The sequence below is a fragment of the Chionomys nivalis genome, chromosome 1 (genome assembly GCF_950005125.1).
Source record: "Chionomys nivalis chromosome 1, mChiNiv1.1, whole genome shotgun sequence".
NCBI lineage: Eukaryota > Metazoa > Chordata > Mammalia > Rodentia > Cricetidae > Chionomys > Chionomys nivalis.
In genome coordinates, this window is record NC_080086.1 from 36,944,485 (window position 1) to 36,955,570 (window position 11,086).

Genomic DNA, 11,086 nt, shown 5'->3' on the forward strand with positions numbered 1-11,086 from the left:
TATCTCTCTTCTTCCTCTCTCCACTTCTTTTGTTTTTTTTTATTTTAAAAAGTTCTGTAGATTTATTTCATGTGTATGAATGCTTTGCCTGCATGCATATGTGTATTGTGTGCACATATGTGTACCATGTGTACCCGAGAAGGTCAGAAGACCGAGTCTGATCCCTTGGAACTGGAGGATGGATGGTTGTGAGCCACCACATGGGCGCTGGGAATTGAACTTGGATCCTATGCAAGGGCAACAAGCGCTCTTAACAACTGACCCATCTCTCCAGCCCCTTCCCACCACTCGGCAGCCCTCAATTTCCCAGGGTTGTGGAAAACTTCACTGAGGTAGCAGTGATGGGTAGTTAAGACTGACGCTTTTCCAGTTTTCAAGACCTTTCCTTTATTTCCTGAGATGAATAAATAAGTCAATGGCTGGGCTGTGGGAGGTGAATCACAACAGGAGCTGGCAGCATGCACCTGGGAGGAGGGCTATGGTGGCCCCACCCCTGAGGGGACACCTCTCATCCTGGGCAGGGGGGGTGGCCAGAGCCTACAACCTCCCTAAGGAGAAACTGTCTTTTGAAATTCACACACTGTAATGCCTGCCAGCCTCCTAGGCAAGGTTCTCATGGCATCAGCTTCAGGGCTTCTTTTTAATCCCCGGCGCTACTGGGGTCCTGGGCTGCTCAGTAAGGCAGGTAAAGGGTGTTTACCCCAATCTCAAAGAGAAACCATACTGTCCCAGGTGTCCAGCAGGAGAGAGCTATGACCTCTGAGGGTATGGGAGGAGAGATTATCTGCCCTTGATGAAGCCCTCCAGCACACGGTCACTTCGCTCTGACAGCCAGTACCCGGTCATGGCTGCCACGGCTCCAATGAAGATGGCAGTGAACACCAGGTCACCCTTAGCAGCGAGCGTGGCCAGAGCGCAGATGATGACACCAAAGAACATCTGCTGCAGGACCACCAGCTCATCCTCCGTCATCTCCGCGAAGAAGCCCGCCGGCTCTGCAGAGGAGGTGTGGCATGCTGGTGCCTCATTCCTGGCAGCTTCCAGAGCTGCCCGTGGCCCCCACACACCTCATCACTGCTGCTGAGCCCACTTGGCTCACCAAGCACACGGCATCACTCACTACTTAGAAAGCCTCTGCAGGGGCAGCTGAGACCCTGGCACCCTAAGCTTGAAAGAGGCTGGGAAGTGACGGGGCTGCCCAAGGCTTTGCAGAGGACTGATCCCTTTGGACAGGAGAAAACAGGCTAAGGGAGGCGGAGTGTTTTGGTGCCAAATCTGGTTCTCTTTCTACCTGGGATGTGAGGAAATGCAGTCTCAAAAGCCAACCTTGAAAACATACACAGGGACCAGGTACAGCCCCTTTGGGTAGCAGTGAAGTGGGGCCTGGAGGGGGAGCTTGTCTGCAAGCTGGACCGGGTCATCCCAGCCCAGCCTCCCCCTCCCTGCTTACCTGGGATCTGCTCCTTCACGCAGACACCTTCCTCCTGCCTGTAGCCCTCAGCACAGACACAGCGGTAGCTGCCGTCCGTGTTCTCACACTGCTTGTTCTCTCCTGGACATACCACCGTTTCACACTCATCCACATCTGGGGGAGGTGGGAAAGTGGTCACAGTGCTGACTGCTCCGAGTTCCCGCACAGCACCCCAGACTGCATTTCATCCCCACCCAGACTCAATGTGGCATCTCTCCTTCCCTTGCCTCTCCCACCCTCCAGCCCCCATTAGGATAAGACTCACCTAGGCACTTGGAGCCCACCTGCTGGTAGCCACGGCTGCATTTTTTGCAGCGCCCTGGCCCCGCTCCCATACAACCCAGGCAGGCCTTTGCACAATCTGGAGAGGGTAGAGGGGAGGCAGAGGTGATCTCAGGCAGCTGAGGGCTCTGGAGTCTGAGAAGGCAGAAGCTTGGAGGGACAGGCATAAAGCAGCATCTCCTGTCCCGCTCCTCCATCCCAGCCTCGTCCTTCAGCAGTGGACACTGACCTCGACACTCATAGGAACCTTCTGTGTTCACGCAGAACTGGTTGGCTCCACAGGTGGCTTCCTCTGTGCCACACTCGTCGATGTCTGTGGAGAGGGCCAAGGTCAGGAGTGTCACTTTGCAGGACTTGCAGAGAAACGAGGGCAGGACTGTCAGGAGTGGGCTTGCCTGCGATCGCGAGTGCAGGAGGAACAGCAAGCTGGCTGCCAACTCTGAAGTAATCCTGCAGCTGGACTAGCACTACCCAGTTGGAGACACAAGTCTGTCTGCCCCGTAGTAAGCTCAGCCCGCAGACGGGTATGGAGACGGGAGCGACATAGTCTACTTTTACCTTAGCCTTAACACAACCAGCCCCTTCTCACTTCCTGAGTGCTGAGACAGAAGCGGGAGATGGCCATGACTCAGCACTATCCAAACAGTTTATATCCAAGGGGATGCCACAGATAGAGGGGACCTGGGTCCCCGAGTGACTGACAGGACAGCTACACTGCTAACCTGCACCACTCACATCAAGACTGTTATATGCGGAAAAACTTCTTTAGTTTATGAGACAGGGTCTCCTGTAGCCCACGCTGGCCTGAAACTACTTGTGCTTCCAAGGATGACCTTGAACTTCTAACCCTGCCCCCACCACTCGAGAGCTAAATCCTAGGCACGCGTTACTATACCTGCTTTCAATTCTTGTCATTCTTTAAGAACAAAGTGTATTTATCGTTTTCATGCATATATGCAAATGTGCATGTGTGTGGGCGCGTCCATGACACAGCAGGCACAGAGGACGACTTGCTGGAGTTGGCCTTCTCCTTGCACCGCGCGTGTCCCGGGATTGGGTTCTGGTCTTCAGTTTGGCAGCAAGCACCTTTAACTGCTGAGTCATCTCACTACTGAGCCCACGCTGGGTTTTTGTTGTTGTTGTTTTGTTTTTGTAACATTTGGTTGCTAATCTCTCAGCAAGGGCTGGAGAGATGGCTCAGGGGTTAAGAGCACTTTGTGCTCTTCCAGAGGTCCTGAGTTCAATTCCCAGCAACCACATGGTGGCTCACAACCATCACAACCATCTGCAATAAGATCTGGTGCCCTCTTTGGGCATTCAGGCATATTTGCAGGCAGAACACTGTATACATAATAAATAAATCTTTAAAAAATAAATAAAAAGTAAGGCAGAGGCAAGTGAGTCTCTGAGTTCGAGGCCAGCATGGTTTGCAAACAAGTTCCAAGGCAGTGAGGGCTACACAAAGAAACCCTGTCTCAAAAAACTTAAGTGGGGAAAAGAAAAAAGACTTGGCCAAAGTAGCACCTCTTCCAAGAAGGCCTTCCTGTTCCTCACTGCCCTGCGCTGAGCTGGCCTGGGTGTTCTTCCTCTGCTGCGCGCAGGTCATGTTGGACTGTGAACACCTCTGCTGCCTTTCCAGGCCGAGGGTTCATGTGAATGGGAGGGTACTGGTATAGGCCAGGGTCAAGTCCAGGCCCCACCAGTGTTCCCCGCTTACCTACACACTTGAGATGATGCAGGGCCCAGCCTTTCTTGCACTGCAGACAGTGGGATTCCTCAGGTCCTGTGCAGCGGGCACAGGGACCAAAACATGCTGGGTAAAAAGCAGACAGTATGAGGATGGGCAGGCAGGTATCCTGGCTATCCCTGCCCCGCACCACACCTTTCGGCTACCTACCCGAACATACCAGATGGCTGCTGTTGCGCTCCGCCTCAAAGTAGCCAAGGCCACACTGGCCACAGGCCTCGCCCCCATAGCCGACTTGACAGTCACAGTGCCCGCTGCCCCCTCGAGTCCCTTCCCCTTCACACTGCCCGTAGCCACCGCAGGGCCTCTCTGTGCCCCCAGGACATGCTGTGGGCAGACATCAGTTGGGTAAGATCTTATATGCAACTGTCATCCTAGGGAAGGCTTTTTTCTACACGGTCCTAAATAATTTTTGGAAAGGAAGATTAAGTTTAATATTCACATAGTCTGACATAAAGCTATATGAAATAGCCTATTGCAAAACAATTAAGCAAACTTTTCACTTATTTTTATTTAACTACTTAGTGGTTTTTTTTTCTTCTTCTTCTTCCTTTTTTGAGAGGTCTCATTTATATAGCGTTAGCTGGTCTGGAACTCACTATACAGACCAGGGCAGCCTCAAACTCAATTCTCCTTCCTTCATACACACATACACACAATGTTTGTTTATGTTTGCGATGGACTCTTCAGGAAGTCCAGATAATTTATCTGAATAGACTTTGAACATCCTCCTGCCTCAGCTTCTTGACAGGCATGCACCACCATATCTGATGAATATTTTCTAAAGTCTGAACTGATCGTTCCAACGCCGGACCCTTTTCCTTGTTTACAGGAAAAGTAATTCCAAAAAGGGCTAGGGGCCTGGCATGATGGCACACGCTTGCAATTCCAGCACCCAGAAGGCTCAGTCCGGATTATACAAGTTCAAAGCCTGGGCTCACAGATGCAACCCTGCTACCTCAAACAAAAACAATACCAATAATAAATAAGTTAATTAAGACAGAACTAGACCAAGTTCAGCTCTTGCCTTGCGTCTGAAAAGGAAGACAGCAATAATGGAGGCTTCAGGGCATGTGTCTGCCCTTCCCTAGGTACAGTCTTACTAGACAGGAGAATGAAGGACGCAGGGGTGGGGTAACTTTTATTTAATAGCTGATAACAGTAACATTGCACCAGGCTAGCCCTGTGCTTCTTTTCCCAGCCTGACCCACTGATGTGTTCACTTCAGGCCTGAGAGACAGGCCAGAGCACAGGACTGAGGATGCCACCTGAGTAACCCTGCTCTCACACAGCCTAGCCTGGCTCCAGGGCCTCGCAGTCTCCTCCCACTTCCAAAGAGGACTCACGCAGGCAGGAGGGCCCAAAAGTGCCAGAGGGGCAGCAGAGCTTCAGGGAATCCGAACAGAGCCACTGGAAGAGGTCTGGAGCTTCTTGCTGCCTAAGATGGGGCAGATGAGGTGAAAGGGAGAGCAGGTGCTGAGACAGTGTCAGAGTGGCCGCCTCCTTCTGCCTCTTACCCAATCTGTAACTCAGCCTGGGCATGTGTCCCAGAAACTACTTGACTAAGGCCCCTTTTCCACTTGGCAGAGGGGTAAATAGGCCCAGAATGGGAGCCTGGTACCCACAGCAAGTCCTTAGATCTAGGTTTGGAAGGCTCCAAACAAGGCTGGCGTGCAACCATTTCTTGGCAGTAAAAACCATATCATCAGGGCCTGCCTGTAACACACTCCCAAGGAAGGCTCCCCTCCCCTGTGAAGCCACCAGGCCCACCCGCGGGAAGCCCCCCCACGCCTCTCACCTGTGAAGCCACCAGGCCCACCCGCGGGAAGCCCCCCACGCCTCTCACCTGTGAAGCCACCAGGCCCACCCGCGGGAAGCCCCCCACGCCTCTCACTCGTGAAGCCACCAGGCCCACCCGCGGGAAGCCCCCCACGCCTCTCACTTGTGAAGCCACCAGGCCCACCCGCGGGAAGCCCCCCACGCTTCTCACTTGTGAAACCACCAGGCTTCCACCAGCTCCTCGCTGAGCTCCAGCAGGCGATGGCACTCAAAGTCTGACTTGCTGCACACGTCCTCCAGCACCTCCACCAGGCGGGTTTCGCTGACCAGACAGGACTGGAGTATTATGAGCATATTCCACCCCACCCACCTGTGCCTCGGGTCTCTCTCTAACTTCCTTCCCACTGGATATCCAGGAAGGGGCCATGGGGCATTACTAACAGAAGGGCTACTGGCTCTGGGGTCAGACAGGCCTAGGTCAGGAGCTAGAGGCAGGATTTGGGCAAGTTGTTAAGCCTTTCTTGTTTTCATTTCTCACCTCTGGCCCCCACAGTTTTAACCAGACTTTCACTATGTCACCCAGGATGGCCTAGAACTCTCCTGCCTCTACATCCTACCACCATGCTTGGCACGCTTCTTTTTTTCAGTATGTCAAATAGAACAATAACACCGCTGCAGGTAAATCCTGAGTCTTCAGCTCCCAAATCTGGCCTAGGAGAGCCATGCTGGGAAGACAGCATTAAAATTACACCATGAGGCTGGGAAGGGCAACTCAGAGAGACAGAGAAGACCCCCCACCCCTCCTGCAAACATATGCTCTACCAAGCACTGGCAAGGATGTAGAGAAAATGAAACCCCTTCTGCACTGCGAGTGGGAATGCAAGATGGTGCAATCAATTAAATGGAGCCACCATGACTCAGCAATCCTCTCCCGGGCGCATACCCAAAAGAATGGACGACAGGTGTTCCAATACAAACTTGTACACACACGCTCACAGCCGCAACACTCATAGCAGGCAAAACGTAGACAACAACCAAACTGCCATTAGCCAATCAAAGAAAATGCAGCGTGTTCACTCAGCGGGATATTATCCAGCCCTAAAAGGAATGAAGGATGTGCTGCACATATCACACAATAAGGGAGCTACGGAAACATTACGCTAAGTGAAAGGAGCCAGATACAAAAGGCCACATGATGTAGGGCTTCAGAGGAATCAGAAAACCCACACAGGTTTCCGCACAGTGAGAGCATATTAGCAGCTACCAGGAGCCCGAGGGAAGGAAGGATGAGGAAGAGCTCCCTTAATAGGTAGAAGATTTCCTTTGGAGTGATGAGTATGTTTTAAAGCCAAACGTGGTGGCATATACCTGCAATCCAGCACTCTGGGGGTTAAGGCAGGAGTCACTGAGTTAGAGGCCAGTCTGAACTGTATAGAGAAACCATGTCACAAAAAAACCAAACTAAAAGTGAGAAAGTTTTGGAAGCAGACAGTGGTAGTTATTTAGCAGTAAGAATGTACTAAGTGTCCCTATTTTGTTTTGTTTTGTCACGTGGCTAGACTGGCCTTGAACTTGTTCTGTAGCTGGGCACACCCTTACCTCCTGCTTCCAGCTGCCCACTGCTAGAATTAGAGGCGTGCACCACCACGCCAGGTTTTATTGGGTGCTGGGGAAGGAACTGTGCAGGAGACAAGCACTCTGACAACTTGGCTACATTCCCAGCCTGGTAAGTTCTTTTATGTGTATTTTACAATTTAAAAAATTAATATATAAACCAGGTATGGTGGCTCATGGCTCACGCTTGTAATTCCATCACTTAGGAGGAAGAGCCAGAAAGATCAGGAGTTCAAGGTCATCTTCAACTATACAGTAAGCCAGAGGGTTGCCTGGTCAACATGAAATCATATCACAAAACAAAATTTTTTATTATGTAAAATATGACTTGGGGCCTGGGGATATGACTTACTGGGTAAAGTGACTCCCAAACAAGCATGAGAACCTGATTTTAGACTCCCAGCCCCCGTGTAAAAGCCAAGTGCGGCGTGGTGTCTAACCCCAGCACAGGGTGGGGAGGGGTCAGAGACAGGCAGATCCCTGTCTCCAATCCAGCAGAATAACCAAGTTAGTGAGCTCCAGGTTCAGTGAGAGAACCTGTTTCAAAAAATAAGGTGGGACAGCCAGGCATGGTGGCGCATGCCTTTAGTTGCAGCACTCTCTGCATCTCTGAGTTCGAAACCAGTATGGCGTATAGATCAAGTTCCAGGACAGTCATGGCTAGAGAGAGAAACCCTTCTCAAAAAATAATAATGATAGTAATAATAATAATGACAATGATAATAATATGGGGTGATGGAGAGAGCTCAGGAGTTCAGAGCACGGCTGCTCTTCCACAGGACCCAGGTTGAACTCCCAGCACCCACATGGTGGCTCACAACTACCTATAACTCCAGTTCCAGGGGATCTGACACTTCCTTCTGACTTCCATAGGCACTGTATGCACGTGGATACAGACACACAGGCAAAACATTCAAATACAGAAAATAATCAAAATAAATAAAATGGACACTTTTTTTTTTTTTTTTTTTTTTTTGGTTTTTCGAGACAGGGTTTCTCTGTGGTTTTGGAGCCTGTTCTGGAACTAGCTCTTGTAGACCAGGCTGGTCTCGAACTCACAGAGATCCGCCTGCCTCTGCCTTCCGAGTGCTGGGATTAAAGGCATGCGCCACCACCGCCCGGCTAAATGTAAACTTTTAAAATGGAGTTAATATACTGTGCACATATACATGTGAATACACACAAATACATAACATAAAAATTAATTATACTAAATTCTCAAAAAAGAATGAAAAATAAATAAACATTATTATGTCATGTATTTAAAATGTCTGGCATAGATGCATACTAGAGGAGGTAATTTAGCAAGACAAAACAAGAGGAGGAAAGAAAAAAGAAAACAGGAGGCCACTAAGATGGTTCAAGTGGGAAAGGCACTTGCTGTCAATTGCTGTCAAGACTGAGTGAGGACCTGAGTTCAATCCCTAGGACCCAAGTGGAAAACAAGAACTGATCCTGAAGAAGCTGTGCACATGTACGCACACATACACACACACACACACAAATAAATAAATAAGTAAGTAAGTAAGTAAGTAAATGGTAAAAAATTAAAAAGAAGTCAGGTGTGGCGACACACGCCTTTAATTCCAGCACTGGTGAACAGAGGCAGACAAATCTCTGTGAGTTCAAGGCCAGGCATGACTATATAGTGAATGAGAACTTATATCAAAACTGAAATAAAGAAAAAAGGAGAAAGAAATAGGGCTGGAGAGATGCCTCAATGGTTATGAGCACTAGCTGCTCTTCCAGAGGACCCAATTTTAATTCCCAAGCAACCACAGGGCAGCTCACAACTGTCTACAACTCCAGTTCCAGGGAATTCAACACCCTCACACAGATAAACGTGCAGGCAAAACACCAATACACATAAAATAAAAATAAATTATTAAAAAATGAAAAATATATAATAGAATAAAACAAAAGAATTTTTATTGTTGTTGTTGTTGTTTTTGAGACTGGGTTTCTCTGTGTAGCTTTGGTGCCTGTCCTGGAACTTTATAGACCAAGCTGGCCTTGAACTCGCAGAGATCCACCTGCCTCTGCCTCCCGAATGCTGGGATTAAAGGTGTGTGCCACCACAGAACAGTGCTAAAACAAAAATTTTTAAAGAAAAAGAAAACCCAGAAGTCATTATAAAGCCAGAGTGCTGTTAGTGTAACTGCTCTCCTAACTGAGAAAACTGAGGGAAAGGAGAACGGCTCGAGTTACAGAAAATCAAACTTTCCCTCCTAGTGGGAACCTGATTTCACCCTTCACCACAAGAACAGGCAGCAACATCAGCAGAGCTAAAACAGCAGGGCCCCTCCTTCCAATGTCACTTTGAAAAGCTAGAGGGCATCTCAAGTTCCTGTTTCTAGCCCTACCTCTCTCCTGAACTCTGGAATGAGATGGAGGCTCCCTGGGTGTCCACAGGTCATCTCACCTCCTGTTCAGAGGCCCAGCCTGACCCCACCCACACCCTCACTGTGTCCACTACTGGATGTCTTGCTAGCTCACACGGCCTTTATTCCTAGACTGCAGCTTACTGGCCCCACCCCACCCCACCCGCCCCACCCCACCCCACCCGCCCCACCCCAGCTGCTCTCCTGATTCCCTCCCGTGCAAGCCCTGGTTTACCCGCCCCGCCCCACCCCACCCCAGCTGCTCTCCCCACTCCCTCCATGCTGCCCTGGCTCCCTGGACTTTAAGTGTCAGTGATCCATCTCTTCATCTTTCCAGAGGCTGGAAAGACGGCTCAGCAGTTAGGAACATTGGCTGCTCTTGCAGAGGACCTGGGTTCAGCTCCCAGCATCAACGTGGTGGCTAACAATCGCCTGTGATCCCGGTTCAGGAAACCCAATGTCCTCTTCAGGCCTCACGTTCAGGACAAAATCTAAACTCCTTTCTGTAGCTGTTCGCTCACTTTACTCCACCCACGGTAGAGAGAAACAAAGTCAGCCCTCCAACTTCAGCAGAGGTGTCTGTTCAAACGAACCATCCTGAATACCTCCCACCCACCTGCGGTCTACCCGAATTCCTGTCCTTCACCTGACAGATAGTATGCACTGTTTGTCTCCTACTAAAATGCAAGTTTCACAAAGATGGGCTTGGTTTCCTCATTTACTGCGTCCTGTTAATGTTCCATATCTGCGGAATGAAAGCTTCCCAAGAGAATCTGTTCCAACCAATCAACAGAGACCAAGAGTTGGGGTATGTACCTCCCCACCACCTTCTTACCTGTCTTTGTATTTGGACAACTTCTCTTCCTCCCAGGCAGTGTTTCCACCACCAAAGTTGTCCCGGATGGTTCTCTCTAGGCCCTGGATAGGGAAGAAATTAGGAATACCTAAGTACAGGGCCTGATGCATCCTTTTTGGTTTTTGTTTTTCTGAGGCAGGGTTTCTGTCCTGGAACTCGCTCTGTAAACCAGGCTGGCCTCGAATTCAGAGATCCACCTGCCTCTGCCTCCCGAGTGCTGGGACTAAAAGCCTGTGCCACCGCACCCGGCTTACCTTTCTAACATTTCTCGCACTGTTTCCCAAAGACCATACAGCTAAAGCAAGCAACCCATACTCGGACTAGAGTCCATGCAGGTTTGCACTGAGAGCTCCCTGCTCTCTGCGAATGGGCCCCTCCCACGAGGCTATTAGTGCACCCACCTTGTTGAAGCTGTCCACCAGTGCTCGGCAGGTATGACATGGATGGGGCTCAGCTCGGGGAGAAGAGTGGGGAGGTGGAGAGGGCTGGAGCCAGACAGATCCCAGGAGGCTCAGAAACAGGCTCAGGCCCCAGAGCAGAGATGGGACCAGGCCCCATAGGGGTTGTGGGGCCATCTTTTCCCAGGCGGGGGATGTGCAGATTTAGGGTAAGGGAAGGGGTGACTGGAGAAGCCAGGCTGTAAGGAGGAAAGCGAGGGCTTGTTTCTGAGGTGCCTTGAGGCTGAAAGTCCCAGACCTACGTAATTACAAAGGACGAATTGGGGTACTGGAGGCTGAGACGCTGGGAGAGGAAAGAAGCCTAATCTATAACTCCAGGAGAGAAATTATGTCTCCGTTACCGTAGGGGGAGGTGGCAGGGATCGCTGGCAAAGGAGAAGGCGTCAGCCCATGGTTTTAGGGTCTCAGTGAGTTATTACGGGTCAGAATTAGAAAGGTTCAGATTCCAAATATTCCGAGAGAAAGCCGGATGGGCGGTCCTGGGGGAGGAGCCCGGAT

General features: G+C 50.3%; 1 protein-coding gene across 1 annotated transcript; it reads right to left on the reverse strand.

Moving 5' to 3' along the window:
• Window positions 1-387: 387 nt before the first annotated feature.
• Creld1 (cysteine rich with EGF like domains 1) lies at window positions 388-11,080 on the reverse strand. Its single transcript, XM_057769075.1, has 11 exons — window positions 10,930-11,080; window positions 10,532-10,767; window positions 10,110-10,192; window positions 5,491-5,601; window positions 4,847-4,938; window positions 3,651-3,827; window positions 3,471-3,566; window positions 1,983-2,066; window positions 1,737-1,832; window positions 1,451-1,585; window positions 388-995 (listed from the first exon to the last, which is right to left on the reverse strand). Exons 2-11 carry the CDS (start codon window positions 10,703-10,705, stop codon window positions 781-783), a joined length of 1,263 nt encoding a protein of 420 aa, XP_057625058.1. The 5' UTR covers window positions 10,706-10,767; window positions 10,930-11,080; the 3' UTR covers window positions 388-780.
• Between the last annotated feature and the right edge of the window lie 6 nt (window positions 11,081-11,086).

Coding starts and splice junctions, on each gene's coding strand:
- Creld1 (XM_057769075.1), bottom strand. CDS start 10,705: ATGGCCCCACAACCCCTATGGGGCCTGGTCCCATCTCTGCTCTGGGGC. Junction 10,193..10,531: donor TGGTGGACAGCTTCAACAAG/GTGGGTGCACTA, acceptor TTCCCTATCCAG/GGCCTAGAGAGAACCATCCG. Junction 3,567..3,650: donor CAGCCATCTGGTATGTTCGG/GTAGGTAGCCGA, acceptor CTTTTTACCCAG/CATGTTTTGGTCCCTGTGCC.